At 45.2% G+C, this 15,466-nt stretch overlaps 1 protein-coding gene across 1 annotated transcript in view; it reads left to right on the top strand.

Moving 5' to 3' along the window:
- Positions 1-15,466, top strand: part of LOC145354083 (osteoclast stimulatory transmembrane protein-like) — a 35,953-nt gene that overhangs the window by 19,018 nt on the left and 1,469 nt on the right. The window contains exons 3-4 of the mRNA XM_080205216.1: positions 6,309-6,639; positions 11,736-11,877. Of these exons, the coding sequence (XP_080061342.1) occupies positions 6,309-6,639; positions 11,736-11,877 (473 nt within the window). The remainder of the gene's footprint in view (positions 1-6,308; positions 6,640-11,735; positions 11,878-15,466) is intronic.

Raw genomic sequence — 15,466 nt, 5'->3', positions numbered from 1 at the left:
GGCATACATGTCCAGTCGAGGGCAGCGGCGTTCCGGAGAAGTCCAATTGGACTCTTTCCTCTTTGGTTGCTGCACTGTGGATCTCTCTGTCGGCTGTTCCGGTTCATTGGCTGTCTCATTGTGTTCGCTGTTGGCCTCTTGGAGTTTGTGGAAGAACTCCCACAGCCTCATTTGCCTGATGGATTCCTCTGTGTCCGCTGCGAGACTGATGGGGTCCATTTTGGTGGTGGGGCAGAAATTGAGCCCTCGGCTGAGAACTTTGATTTCATCTGGTTGAAGTGTGTAGTCCGACAAGTTGACAATAGACATTTGGAATTGTTATAACAGACAAGTCAAAACTTACAACGCGGTGGCACAGTGGTTAGCACTGTTGCCTCACAACACCGGGGACCCAGGTCGATTCCCGGCTTGGGTCACTGTCTGTGTGGAGTCTGCACATTCTCCCTGTGACTGTGTGGGTTTCCTCCGAATGCTCTGGTTTCCTCCCACAGTCCAAAGATGTGCAAGTTAGATTGATTGACCATGCTAAATTGACTATAATTTTGGGAGGATTAGCAGGGTAAGTATATGGGATAGGTTGGGATTGTCATCGGTGTAGGCTCGATGGGCTGAATGGCCTCCTTCTGTACTGTAGGGATTCTATGATTTAGTTGACACTCACGTTAATAAGGCCATTAAAAAACACATAGCACTGGGATTCATTTCTAGTCTACGGGGGTAAGATTCAAAAGCAGACAGGTTAAGGCAAACTTGCATAGAACCTCGGTTAGACTGCACTTGGAGTACCATAATCAGATCTGGTCTTCGTATTATGAAAAGGCTCCATAAAGGGTGCTTCTGAAGAGGTTTGGTAAACGCAAAATTTTTAATGTAGAGAGTGGTGGATGTCTGGAACGTGCTCCCAGAGGAGGTGGTGGAAGCAGACACATTAGCAACATTTACAAGGCACCTGGATGGGTACATCAATAGGGAAGGAATAAGAACATAAGAAATAGGAGCAGGAGTAGGCCATCTGGCCCTTCGAGCCTGCCCCGCCATTCAATAAGATCATGGCTGATCTGTCGTGGCTCAGTTCCACTTTCCCGCCCTCTCCCCATAACCCTTAATCCCCTCTCTTATCAAAAACCCATCAACCCGCTTCTTAAAAATATTTAGCGAGGCAGCCTCCACCACTTCAACGGGCAGAGAATTCCAGAGATTCACCACCCTTTGAGTGAAGAAGTTCCTCCTCAACTCCGTTCTGAACCGCCCCCCCTTTATCTTGAGGCTGTGCCCCCTAGTCCTACTGTCTTTTTTGAGCGGGAAGAGTCTTTCCACCTCTATCCTATCCATCCCATTCATCATCTTATACGTCTCAATGAGATCTCCCCTCATTCTTCTAAACTCTAACGAGTACAAGCCTAGTTTATTCAGCCTCTCCTCATAGCTCAACCCCCTCAACTCCGGTATCAGCCTAGTAAACCTCCTCTGCACTCCCTCCAAGGCCAAAATATCCTTGCGCAGGTGCGGCGCCCAAAACTGCACACAGTACTCCAGCTGCGGCCTCACCAATGCCCTATACAGCTGCAGCAAGACCTCCCTACTTTTATATTCAATCCCCCTCGCTATGAAGGCCAGCATCCCATTCGCCTTCCTGACCACCTGCTGCACCTGCAGGCTGGGTTTTTGCGACTCATGCACAAGGACCCCGAGGTCCCTCTGCACCGTCGCCTGCTGCAGTTTTTCGCCACGTAAGTAATAGTCCTTCCTACCATTCTTCCTACCAAAGTGGACCACCTCACACTTGCCAACATTAAATTCCATTTGCCATTTCCTGGCCCATTCGCCCAGCCTATCTAGATCCTTCTGCAGACTCTCCACACCCTCCGCACAATTTGCCTTTCCCCCAATCTTGGTGTCATCAGCAAATTTCGACACCCTACACTCGGTTCCCTCCTCCAGATCATCTATATAAATGTTAAATAGCTGAGGCCCCAGCACCGACCCCTGGGGCACCCCACTAGTCACCAACCGCCAATCCGAATAGCACCCATTGACCCCCACTCTCTGCCTCCTATTTGACAACCAATCCTCTATCCACGCTAACACCCTACCCCCAACTCCATGTCCTCTGACCTTCTGCAGTAACCTCTTGTGAGGTACCTTATCAAACGCCTTCTGAAAATCCAGAAAGACCACATCCACCGGCTCTCCTCTATCCACCGCCCTAGACACATCCTCATAGAACTCCAGTAAATTTGTCAGACACGACTTCCCTTTAATGAAACCGTGTTGCGTCTGCTCTATCAAGCAATTCCCTTCAAGATGCCTCGCAATTTCCTCCTTAATGACGGATTCTAACATTTTACCTACCACAGACGTTAAACTAACCGGCCTGTAATTCCCCGCCTTTTGCCTGGCACCCTTCTTAAACAACGGCGTAACATTAGCCGTTTTCCAATCCATAGAGGGATTTAGACTAAGTAAGGGCAGAAGGATTTTTTATAGTTTAGTTCAGGCATCATAATTGGCACAGGCTTGGAGGGCCGAAGGGCCTGTTCCTGTGCCATGCTCTTCTTTGTTCTTTTCTTTGTTCTAAAATGACTTCTTTGCAAAGTTTAAGCAGACTGGGCTCTCTCCTCTAGAAATAACTGAGAAGTGATTTGATAGAAGTCTCTAAATTAGGAAGTAACTTGATAGACTAGACATAGAGAAGCTATTTCCACTTTGGACAGTGAGACCAGAACCCGAGGTCATAAAAATAATTCAATAGGAAATTCTGGAGAAGCATCTTTACCCAGAAAGTGGTTAGAATACTGAACTCGCCATCACACACTGCATGAGTTGAGGCAAGTAGTGTCGATGAATTTAAAGGGTAGCTATAGCTAAGCAAATGAGGGATGGACATATAGAGGGTGAAAGAAGGCTCATGTCAAGCATAAATATCTGCATGAGCCCATTGAGCTGAATTACCTGTTTCCACATCACCCTACAGTACAGAAGAAGGCCCTTTAGCCCAATGAGTCTGTACCGACCACAATCCCAACCAGGCCCCATATACCTACCCTTCTAACCCCTCTCATGCACCGCACCCCACCCCACTAGGGTCAGTTTAGCACCACCAATCAACCTAGCCCGCACATCTTTGGGTTGTTGGAGAAAAACCAAAGCATCCGAAGACAACCCAGGGCAAGCGTGCAGACTCCACACGGACAGTGACCCAAGACCGGGCTTGAACTTGGGACCCTGGTGCTGTGAAGCAGAAGTGCTAACCATTGTACCACTGTGCCACCCAACTTTCTAACTACTATATAAGATATGGATAGATATACAAGAAGTGGGCTAACAAAGTTGTACTGATTTCTTTTTCTAATGAGGTGGTAAGTAAACTGTGAGAGAAGCAATTAATGATCTTGTGTTACATACTGACTAGGGAAACTGTTCACAATCACTGCTACCAATGCTCACACATATTGTATAGACAAATTCCTGCCACTCCCTAATTTTTTAATCCAGATTTATATTTCCTTTGCTTCCTTGGGTCTCTGTCCCGCGGTTAAGATGAAAAGGCAAGTCACCCTTTTCAAGGACGCCCGGCCTCTGCTTTGCTGGGAAACTGAAGGAATTATTTTTAACTGTGCAGATCATAGCTGAGGAATAATTACATCATCCTCTGTGATTCAGGATCGGTGCTGGGGCCTCAGCTATTTACCATTTATATAGATGATCTGGAGGAGGGAGCCGAGTGTCAGGTGTCGAAATTTGCTGATGACACAAAGATAAGTGGAAAAGCAAATTGTGCGGAGGGTGTGGAAAGTCGGCAGAGGGATCTAGATAGGCTGAGCGAGTGGGCGAGGACCTGGCAGATGGAGTACAATGTTGGCAAGTGTGAGGTTATCCACTTTGGTAGGAATAATGGTAGGAAGGACTATGACTTACAGGGCGAAAAGCTACAGCATGCTACGGTGCAGAGGGACCTGGGGGTCCTTGTGCATGAGTAGCAAAAACCCAGCCAACAGGTGCAACAGGTGGCCAGGAAGGCTAATGGGATGCTGGCCTTCATAGCGAGGGGGATTGAATATAAAAGCAGGGAGGTCTTGCTGCAACTGTACAAGGCACTGGTGAGGCCGCAGCTGGAGTACTGTGTACAGTTTTGGTTGCCGCACCTGCGCAAGGATATTTTGGCCTTGCAGGGAGTGCAGAGGAGGTTCACTCGGCTGATACCGGAGTTGAGGGAGTTGAGCTATGAGGAGAGGCTGAATAGACTGGTCTTGTACTCGTTAGAGTTTAGAAGGATGAGGGGAGATCTCATTGAGACATATAAGATGATGAATGGGATGGATAGGGTAGAGGTGGAGAGGTTCTTCCCGCTCAGAAAGGACAGCAGGACTAGAAGGCACAGCCTCAAGATAAGGGGGGGGGGGGGGCAGTTTAGAACAGAGTTGAGGAGGAACTTCTTTACTCAAAGGGTGGTGAATCTCTGGAATTCTCTGCCCGTTGAAGTGATGGAGGCTACCTCGCTAAATATATTTAAGACGCGGGTAGATAGGTTTTTGGTAGGCAAGGGGATTAAGGGTTATGGGGAGAAAGCGGGAAAGTGGAACTGAGCCACTTCAGATCAGCCATGATCTTGTTGAATGGCGGGGCAGGCTCGAAGGGCTAGATGGCCTACTCCTGCTCCTATTTCTTATGTTCTTATGATTCTGGGATGATTTGGCTGTTCCTATTTCTTCTTGTGGTGTATCCTGAAATGATCTAACCCCCCCTCCCACCCTCACCTCACCACCTTGAGTTCTTTATTTGACTTCTCCCGACCCCGCCCCCCACATGATACTTGCAAAGGAGAGAAAGTCACATATTCATACTGCAATACCTCAGGACATCCAAAGGGCTTTACAGCCAACTAAGTGGTTTTTGGAGTGCGCTCATTGTTGTGATGTGGGAAATGCTGCAACTAATTGGTGCACAGCAAAGATCCCAATGTAGCCAAACAGGCCATCTAAAATGGTGTTTTGTAAAGCACGCTGGGACAATTGGGCAAGAAACTAAACCGACAGGCTTCAGTTTAAAGACAGACAAACAGGCTGCAACCCTGATGAGTGAACGCACAGGATATGGGCCATCTCCAGGATGAAAGAGACTTTCTGGTCACACTGGGTTGTGTGCCAGATGTAAAGGCCCTGTGAACCCTTATGCTATGATGTGGATGTGCCAGCGTTGGACTGGGGTAAACACAGTAAAAAGTCTGACAACACCAGGTTTTAGTCCAACCGATTTATTTGATAGTAAACTCACAAGCTTTCGAGAGGACTCCCTCTTCATCAGGTGAATGGAGAGTTCTGGCCTCAGACAGAGCATATAAAGCACAGACAGTTTCGAGATTACTGATTAGAATGCGAATCTTTACACCTAACCTGCTGTTCAAGTCCTAAAGTGGCTGACAATGTGAGTGGAAGGAGCACTGATCACAGGTTACAGAGATGTGTATTGTCTCCAGACAGTACAGTAAGTGAGGTTTTGCAAACCCAGGCAAGTCACGGGGGTTACAGATATCGTGAAGGCCGCCTTGGAGAACGCTGCTACGACAACAGATGAATGAACATCGCTCGACAATCACCAGGCAAGACTGTTCCCTTCCTGTTGGCGAACACTTCAGTGGTCACGGGCATTCAGCCTCTGACCTTCGGGTAAACATTCTTCAAGGCGGCCTTCACGACACACGACAGCGCAGAGTCGCTGAACAGAGACTGATAGCCAAGTTCCGCACACATGAGGACGGCCTCAACAGGGATCTTGGGTTCATGTCGCACTATCTGTAACCCCTGTGACTTGCCTGGGTTTGCAAAACCTCACTTACTGTACTGTCTGGAGACAATACACATCTCTGTAACCTGTGATCAGTGCTCCTTCCACTCACATTGTCAGCCACTTTAGGACTTGAACAGCAGGTTAGGTGTAAAGATTCTCATTCTAATCAGTAATCTCTAAACTGTCTGTGCTTTATATGCTCTATCCGAGGCCAGAACTCTCCATTCACCTGACGAAGAGGGAGTCCCCTCGAAAGCTTGTGAGTTTACTATCGAATAAATCGGTTGGACTAAAACCTGGTGTTGTCAGACTTTTTACTGTGTTAACCCTTATGCTAACCACTGTGCCAATGTCAATGTGTTCCATTCTTTATTTATGACAGAATGTTAAACATGAATTGGTCTTTGAGCCACGACAGATCAGCCATGATCTTATTGAATGGCGGGGCAGGCTCGAAGGGCTGGATGGCCTACTCCTGCTCCTATTTCTTATGTTCTTATGTTCTTATGTCTTTCTTTCAGGTAAATACGAAAATATTTGAAACTTTTCATGCACCCCCGACAAAGCATCAAGTTCATTTCCCCTTGAATTTCACCTTTGTATCTGATAGTTGCAAGTTCCAGCCATCTGCCCCAGACACCAAAGTCATCTTCTTTGTCTGCCTGCTCTACTCCATTGCTTATGTAATGGTGTTCTTCGAAACCTATGCCTTGCGTGTGCGAAGGAAAATTTCTGCAACGTTCTACGCGCAACGGGAAGATGAAAGGACCAACTATCTCCACCAAAAGTTGCTGAAAAATTCAGAACATCGATTTGAAAACAAGATAGCTGTCTTCGTTGTGTCGGAACAATGTAATGTGACCTTCGAATAACAATGCAAAATCAGACTGTAATTTGCTGATTGGCTAGGCTTTTTAAAATATCAAGGTAGCTGAAATACGTTTTTGTTTAAATCGGACTGAATATTGACATTGCCGTCCAGCCAGTGACGTCCCAACTTTGGGGTTACCCACGACCAACCCTGCCTTAGTGATGTGCTGTGCACTGTTCATTGCAAAAAGTCTGACAACACCAGGTTTTAGTCCAACCAATTTATTTGATAGTAAACGCACAAGCTTTCGAGGTTTCCCTCTTCGTCAGGTGAATGGAGAGTTCTGGCCTCAGACAGAGCATATAAAGCACAGACAGTTTAGAGATTACTGATTAGAATGCGAATCTTTACACCTAAATGACTCTATGACTCTAACCTGCTGTTCAAGTCCTAAAGTGGCCGACAATGTGAGTGGAAGGAGCACTGACCACAGGTTAAAGAGATGTCTCAACATCTCTTCACACTATCTGTAACCCCCGTGACTTGCCTGGGTTTGCAAAACCTCACTCACTGTGCTGTCTGGAGACAATACACATCTCTGTAACCTGTGATCAGTGCTCCTTCCACTCACATTGTCGGCCACTTTAGGACTTGAACAGCAGGTTAGGTGTAAAGATTCGCATTCTAATCAGTAATCTCTAAACTGTCTGTGCTTTATATGCTCTGTCTGAGGCCAGAACTCTCCATTCACCTGACGAAGAGGGAAACCTCGAAAGCTTGTGCGTTTACTATCAAATAAATCGGTTGGACTAAAACCTGGTGTTGTCAGACTTTTTACTGTGTTTATCCCAGTCCAACGCCGGCACATCCACATCATCACTGTTCATTGCAGCAGAGTATATTCATGCAGGACATTCCACAGCAATGTAATAGGAGACCTCTAGAATTGGCCCACTTCTACAGTCTCATTTGGTAATGTTGACAGTTGCAAATTACGGCAAAATCTTCAATGATTATTACACCCCCATTTCCTGGAGGTTCAACCACAAGTTTGTTTCTTGTTAATGACACAAAATGGGGGTCAATTAAGGCTGTCAGTAATCTTACCACAAAATCTCTGACAAAAATTTAGGTTCAATTTTTCTCTTAATTCATTTTACCAGATGTGGACATCACTGACTAGACCAGCTTTAATTGCCCTTCCCTCAGTGTTCTTGAGAAGGTGGTGGAGAGCCACCTTCTTGAACCACTGCAGTCCATGAGGCGTAGGTACACCCATAGTGCTGTTAGGGAGGAAGTTCAAGTATTTTGACTTAGCGCCAATGAAGGAATGGTGGTATATTTCCAAGTCAGGATGATGAATAACTTGGAAGGGAGCCTCCAGGTGGTGGTGTTCCCAGGTACCTGATGTCCTTGTCCTTAGACAGCATCTTCCAAACCCATGACTGGGTTTGGAAGATGCTGTCTAAGGAGCTTTGGTGAATTCCTGCAGTGCTAGATGTACTGTAGATGGTACACACAGCTGTCTCTGTTGTCAGTGGTGAAGGGATTGAATAATTTTGGAAGGGGTAGCAATCAAACACTTGCTTTGGCAGCACGGTAGCACAGTGGTTAGCACTGCTGCTTCACAGCTCCAGGGTCCTGGGTTCGATTCCCGGCTCGGGTCGCTGTCTGTGTGGAGTTTGCACATTCTCCTCGTGTCTGTGTGGGTTTCCTCCCACAGTCCAAAGATGTGCGGCTTAGGTTGATTGACCATGCTAAGAAATTGCCCCTTAGTGTCCAGGGATGTGTAGGTTAGAGGGATTAGTGGGTATAATATGTAGGGATATGGGGTTACGGCCTGGGTGGGATTGTGTTTGGTGCAGACTCAATGGGCCAAAGGGCCTCTTTCTGCACTGTAGTGTTCTATGATATAATTCTAAGATGGCGTCAAGTTTCTTCAATGTTGTTGGTGTCACACTCATCCAGGCAAGTGGGCACTATTTTATTACACTCCTGAATTGTGCCTTGTAGATGGTGGATAGGCTTTGGCGAGGCAGGAGGTGAGTTAATCGCCACAGCATCTGACTGTTCTTGTAGCTGCATAGTTATACGTTTGGTCCAGTTCGGTTTCTGGTCAGTGGTAACTTCCAGGATGTTGATAGTGGGAGATTCAGTGATGCTAATGCCATTGAATGTCAAGGGATAATGGCTAGATTCTGTCTTGTTGGTGATGTCATTGTCTAGCACTTGTGTGGCATGAATGTCACTTGCCATTTGTCAGCCAAGCCTGGACTTGGTCCAGGTCTTGCTGCATTTGGACATAAGCTGCTTCCATACCTGAGGAGTTGTGAATGATGCTGAACATCTGCACACATCCCCACTTCTGATATTATGATGGAAGGAAAGTCATTGCTGAAGAAGTTAAGACGGCTGGGCCTAGTACACTATTCTGAGGAACTCCTGCAGTGATGACTTGGAGGTGAGATGATTGACCTCCAACTGTCAAAACAATCTTCTGTTGTGCCAGATGTGACTCCAGCCAGTGGAGAGATTTCCCCCGATTCCCATTAACTCCAGTTTGCTGGAGCTCCTCGACGCCATGCCTCAGTCATTGATGTCGAGGGCAGTCACTCTCACCTCGCCTCTGGATTTCAGCTCTTTTCTCCCTGTTTGAACCAAGGCTGTAATGAGGTCAGGAGCTGAATGACTGATGGAACCCAACTGAGCATCAGTGAACAAGTTATTGCTGAGAAAGTGCCACTTGATAGTACCCCATCCATCATGATTGAGAGTAGACTGATGTCAGTTGGTTAGTTGGCTGGGTTGGATTTGTCCTGTTTCTTCTGTATAGGATATACTTGGACAATTTTCCACATTGCTAGGTAGATGATGGTTTCTATCTGTATTACAGCAGCTTGGCTAAGGGCACAGCAAGTTCTAGAGCACAATTGTCTTCAGAATTGTTGCTAGAATATTGTCCGGGCCTATAGCTTTTACAGTATCCAGTACCTTCGACTGTTTCTTAATATTTCATGGACTGAATTGAATTCTCTGTCCATTGACGTGGTGGAGGCTACCGCATTGAATACGTTTAAGTCACGGGTAGATAGATTTCTGATCGATAAGAGAGTTAAGGGTTATGGGGAGCAGGCAGGTAAATGGAACTGATCCACTTCAGATCAGCCATGATCTTATAGACTGGCGGGGTAGGCTCGAAGGACTAGATGGCCTACTCCTGCTCCTATTTCTTATGTTCTTATGTAATTGGCTGGAAACTGGCATCTCTGAGGCTCGGGGCCTCCAGAGAAGTACGAGATGGATCATTTACTTGGCACTTCTGACTCAAATCTACCACAAATACTTCAGCCTTATCGTGTGCACTGATGTGTTGGGCTGCTCCATTATTGAGGATGGGGATAATCCTCCAGTAGGTTGTTTTGGGCCTGTACTCGTTGGAGTTTAGAAGGCTGAGGCGAGATCTTGTAGAGACATATAAGATAATGAAGGGTCTAGACAGGGTAGAGGCAGAGAGATTATTTCCACTTAGAAAGGAAACAAGAACTAGAGGGCACAACCTCAAAATAAGGGGGAGTCAGTTTAGAACAGGGTTGAGGAACTTCTTCTCTGAGAGGGTAGTGAATCTTTGGAATTCTCTGCCCATTGAAGCAGTGGAGGCTACCTCGTTAAATATGTTTAAGTCACAGGTGGATAGATTTCTGATCAATAAGGAATTAAGGGTTGTGGGGAGCAGGCGGGAAAGTGGAACTGAACCACTATCAGATCAGCCATGATCTTATTGAATGGCGGGGCAGGCTCGAGGGGCTAGATGGCCTACTCCTGCTCCTATTTCTTATGTTCTTATGTTAATTTTCCACCACCATTCACAGCTGAATGTGGCAGGACTGCAGAGCTTGGATCTGATCCGTTGATTATGTCATTGCTTTGCTCTGTCTATTACTTACTGCTAATACATAAGTAATCCTGTGTTGTAGCTTCACCAGGTGGACACCTCACTTTTCAGCGTTGCTGCCGGCATGCTCTCCTGCACCCTGCTTTGAACCAGGGTTGACCCCCCTGGCTTGGTGGGAGTGGTAGAGAGGGGGATATGCTGGGCCGTGAGGTTACAGATTGTGGTTGATAGAATTCTGCTGTTGCTGATGACCCTCATGGATGCCTAGTCTTGAGTTCCAGATATGTTTGAAGTCTATCCCATTTAGTACAATGGCAGTATATGCAAAGTTACTTTCCCACCCCACTGATGGCCATTATGGGCTGAACTGACCATTGGTTCCATTGCTCCAAGTTATGGGCCACCTCTCTAGGGGAATTTCACAGTAACTTCATTGCAGTTTTAATGTGTTAATGTTTTTGGCCTTACTTGTCACCAATAAATAATAAATAAACTTTACTTTCTATGACAATCAAGAAAAATCTTGTATCCTGTCACTGGAGCCATTCTGCTCTATTTTTATCAGCAGATTATGAGAGAGCTCACTGAGGCTATTCCTTCCAGCTAGCTATTGATAATCTAATAATAAATGGCGGCAGGGGGTCACGCAATGGTTAGCACTGCTGCCTCACAGCGTCAGGGACCCAGGTTCGATTCCCAGCTTGGGTCACTGAGTGGAGTTTTCACATTCTCCCCATGTCTGCGTGAGTTTCCTCTGGGTGCTCCAGTTTCTGCCCACACTCCAATGATCTGCAGGTTAGGTTAGTCATGCTAAATTGCCACGTAGTGTCAAGGGGACTAGCAGGCTAAATATGTGGGATTATGGGGATAGGGGCTGGGTGCGATTGTGGTCGGTGCAGTCTCAATGGGCCAAATGGCCTCCTTGTGCACTACAGAGATTCTATGATAATGTGCACTAATCCAATTTATTTAATCGCCTGAGTGAAGCAAATGACGAGGAATCAAATTTCCAAGAGTCACTCCACTAATTTCTGGAGACAACTGAGAGAAGTCTCCAGCATTTAATTATAAATTTCACAACTTGCATTATTCAATCCTGAACAACCAGGTCAACATTACCCCACCGGTGTCAGATTAAGTTTGTTCAGGAGCACAAAACTATTAAAACGTGAGCGGCCATTCAAAGATCAAAGAAAATTCAGAAGTTGCCAAATGTTTTCTTTCTTACTGTGCTATCGTGTTTAGATTGTGTAAAATTTGGAGTCACAACAGAAAACCTGCAGCTGGCTGACAGAAAAGAAAGTGTTAAACGTTCTGTCATATTCAGTGCAAACAAGATTGTAGTTCCGCACTGTTTAATGCCACAATGCATCGGTCCTTTTTATTCGTGAGTACCTTGGGATTTGCTGTGGGCAAAAAAATAGGAGCGGGATTACAATGTGGAAAAATGTGAGGTTATCCACTTTGGAAAAATAGGAACACAGAATTTCTTAAAGGGGGAGAGAACGTCAGTGGACTTGTGTGTCCTTGTTCATGAATCACTGAAAGCTAACATGCAGGTACAGTAAAGAAGAAAAATATATTTTGGCCCAATTATAAGAAGATTTGAGCATAGAAATATTGTGCCTTTCTGCAATTATATAGAATCTTGCTACATACCTGCCATAGGAGGAGTGCAATAAACGTTCACTAAATTAATTCCATTCACTGCGGCAGGATGGGAGAATCCCAGTCATGGGCGAGGTTGGAGAATTCCAGCCAATATAAAAAAGGAGCTAAAATTCTAAAAGGGGTGCAGGAGCAGAGGGAAGTGGTGTCTATCTGCAGAGATCATTGAAGGTGGCAGGACAGGTGGGAGGGAGCAGCTAATAAAGCATATAGTATTCTGGACTTTATTAATAGGGGCATTGAGTACAAGAAGAAGGAGGTTATGCTGAACTTATACAAGACACTAGTTAGACCTCAGCTATGTACATTTCTGAGTGTCACTCTGTAGGAAGAACATGAATGCATTGGAAAGAATGCAGAAGAGGTTCACAACAATAGGGATGAGAAACTTCAAGTATGAGGATAGATTGGAGAGGTTAGGACTATGCCCCTCGAGAGAAGAGAACAGGCAATTTGATAGAGGTGTTCAAAATTGCAAGGGAACTGGACAGAATAGATAAGGAGAAACTGTTCCTGCTCGTAAAAGGATCAAGAACGAGACTGCACAGATGTAAAGTTTTGTGCAAAACAAGCAAATGTGTTGTGAGAAAAAGCTTTTCACACAACAGGCGATCTGGAGTTGGGATGCACTGCCTGAAAGTGTGATGGACGCAGGTTCAAATGAGACATTCAAGAAAGGATTAGGTGGGTGCTTGAATGGAAACAACATGCAGTGGTAGGGGAAAAGAGAGCAGAACGGCAATAAGTCATGTTGAGCCTTTGAAGAACCTGTGCAGATGTGATGGACCAAATGGCCTCTTTATGCTTCATAGCAAGTCTGCGATTAAAACAGGAATAGCTTCATTTCAGTAACACCAGTCAGACAATTGCTGTGTGCTTTTGACAGCTGTCAGTTATTGACAGCTCAAGCAAGGCATTAAATCAAATCAGACTATAATTCTTGAAATTTTCTTCACATAATCCTTTCTTTATCAGCTAACTAACTAACCAAAGGCTAACCGAACATGTTGCAATTATTCAATTTTATGTGTAAACTTTGAACGACTAAATATTGGCCCCAAAATGAATGTGTTATATTGCAAAGAACAGCTATAATTTTTAGACGTCTTATTTGAAAAAAGTTCATTTCAGTAATCTAGTCTAATCAACAGTGTTTGCATTTTCTTCTGTTTAACTTTACTTTAAAATAAACTTAAATGTGCGATTTTAACCTGGGACGTACAGTTGTCAACTTTGTTTGATGGACCATCGGCAAGACCTGAAGCTAAATCTCTTATTCCAAATGTGCAGCACATCAGTACGCACTCTTCCCCAGGAGAATACTCTAGTGGTATTATAGCCGGACAATTAATCCAGAAACTCAACTAATGTTCTGGGGATCCAGGTTCGAATCCCGTCACGGCAGATGGTAGAATTTGAATTCAATAAAAAATATCTGGAGTTAGGAATCCGCCCTAGGAGTCCTGAATCAATTGAAGTTTTTAAAAATTGAGATTCATAAAAGAGTTGCTCCAAGGATGTGTGGGTTTGGTTGATTGGCTATGCTAAATTGACCCTAGTGTCAGGGGATTAGCACGGTAAATGTGTGGGGTTGCAGGAATAGGGCCTGGGTGGGATAGTGGTCAATGCACACTCGAAGAGCTGAAGGCCTCCTTCTGTACTGTAGGATTCTATGATTCTATAGAGCTGAGGCCAGGATCAACAATGGATGCCGAAACAGGCTAAAAATACTGAATGATGCACTCCTTTTGATTTGATTTCCTCAAGACATCTAAAGTGTTTCAAGCTGAGAATTGTTAGCTACATTAGGAACACTATTCCCCAGCCTGAAAGGGTTGCAGTGTTGCATTAAACTATACTATAATAATACATAATATATAATAATCCAGAACAGCTGAGAACGATGGCTCACAAAGACACCAGCTAACATGGAACATTTCACATTGCAAGTATTTTACTGAAATATGTATTAAAAAGTACATAAAAATGTAGAACGTGTGGCCCATTGAGTGTTGTCCATGTCATTCTTTATTCACGTGGTGGGTCTACCAGTGAGGGCTCAGAACATCAGCTTGTCAGTCTATGGTTTAATTACAGTACACTTAAAACCTGGATACATGAGCACACATTCTCATGTTCAGCTTCCACACTACATTTCCCAGCCTGTTATCACCTCTGGTCTCAAAGTTTCCTCATCAGCCGTAGAACACAGTGCAACTGGTGGTGTCAGCCATCTCGATATCCTAGACATTGAAACTGAATATTATCTAGCGGGTTTACTCATCACCAATTCCTGCAACCAGCTTCCTGGGTGAAAGATTTAGTCATGATGTGGAGATGCCGGCGTTGGACGGGGGGGTAAACACAATAAGAAGTCTCACAACATCAGGTTCAAGTCCAACAGGTTTATTCGGTAGCAAAAGCCACTAGCTTTCGGAGCACCGCCCCTTCGTCAGGTGAGTCGGGAAAGACTTAGGCCAGGGTAGGCAATGTCTTTTCCCTGAAGAGACTTGTTTTAAAGAATGCCTGAGGTGGCACGATGGCACAGTGGTTAGCACTGCTGCCTCACAGCTCCATGGACCCGGGTCTGATTCACAGCTTGGGTCATTGTCTGTGCGGAGTCTGCACGTTGTCCCCGTGTCTGCGTGGGTTTCCTCTGGGTGCTCCGGTTTCTTCCCACAGTCCGAAAGATGTACTGATTAGATGCATTGGCTATGCTAAATTCTCCCTCATTGAACCCAAACAGGCGTGGGAGTGTGGCGACTAGGAGGCTTTCACAATAACTTCATTGCAATGAAAGCCTGCTTGTGATACCAATGAAATAAACTTTAAAACCAAAACTATCTGAAGCTGCAAGATGAAAATGAAGATGAATTTCTAAAGCACATGGTTGAGAAATGTCCCCCTGTCTCTGGCAGAATGCATAATTTGCATATATGGTAATTAGAATCGTAGAATCCCTACAGTGCAGAAGGAAGCCATTTGGCCCATTGAGTCTGCAAAGACTCTCTGACAGAGCGTCTTACCCAGGCCCTATCCCCGTAACCCCTCAAATTTAACCTGCTAATATCCCTCACCTCCACATCTTGGGACACCAAGAGTCAATTTATCATGGCCAATTCACCTGACCCACACATCTTGGGACACTAAGTGGCAATTTAGCATGAACAATCCACCTAACCTACACATCTTGGGACACTGGGGCAATTTAACATGGCCAATTCACCTAACCTGCACATCTCTGGATTGTGGAGGAAATCAGAGCACCAGTTTACAAAAAACATATATGAATTTACATATCAATACAA

This window comes from Carcharhinus amblyrhynchos, chromosome 16, assembly GCF_965287045.1.
Source record: "Carcharhinus amblyrhynchos chromosome 16, sCarAmb.v2.hapA, whole genome shotgun sequence".
NCBI lineage: Eukaryota > Metazoa > Chordata > Chondrichthyes > Carcharhiniformes > Carcharhinidae > Carcharhinus > Carcharhinus amblyrhynchos.
The sequence above is the reverse complement of the archived record's forward strand: the minus strand, read 5'-3'. Positions and strand labels throughout refer to the sequence as shown.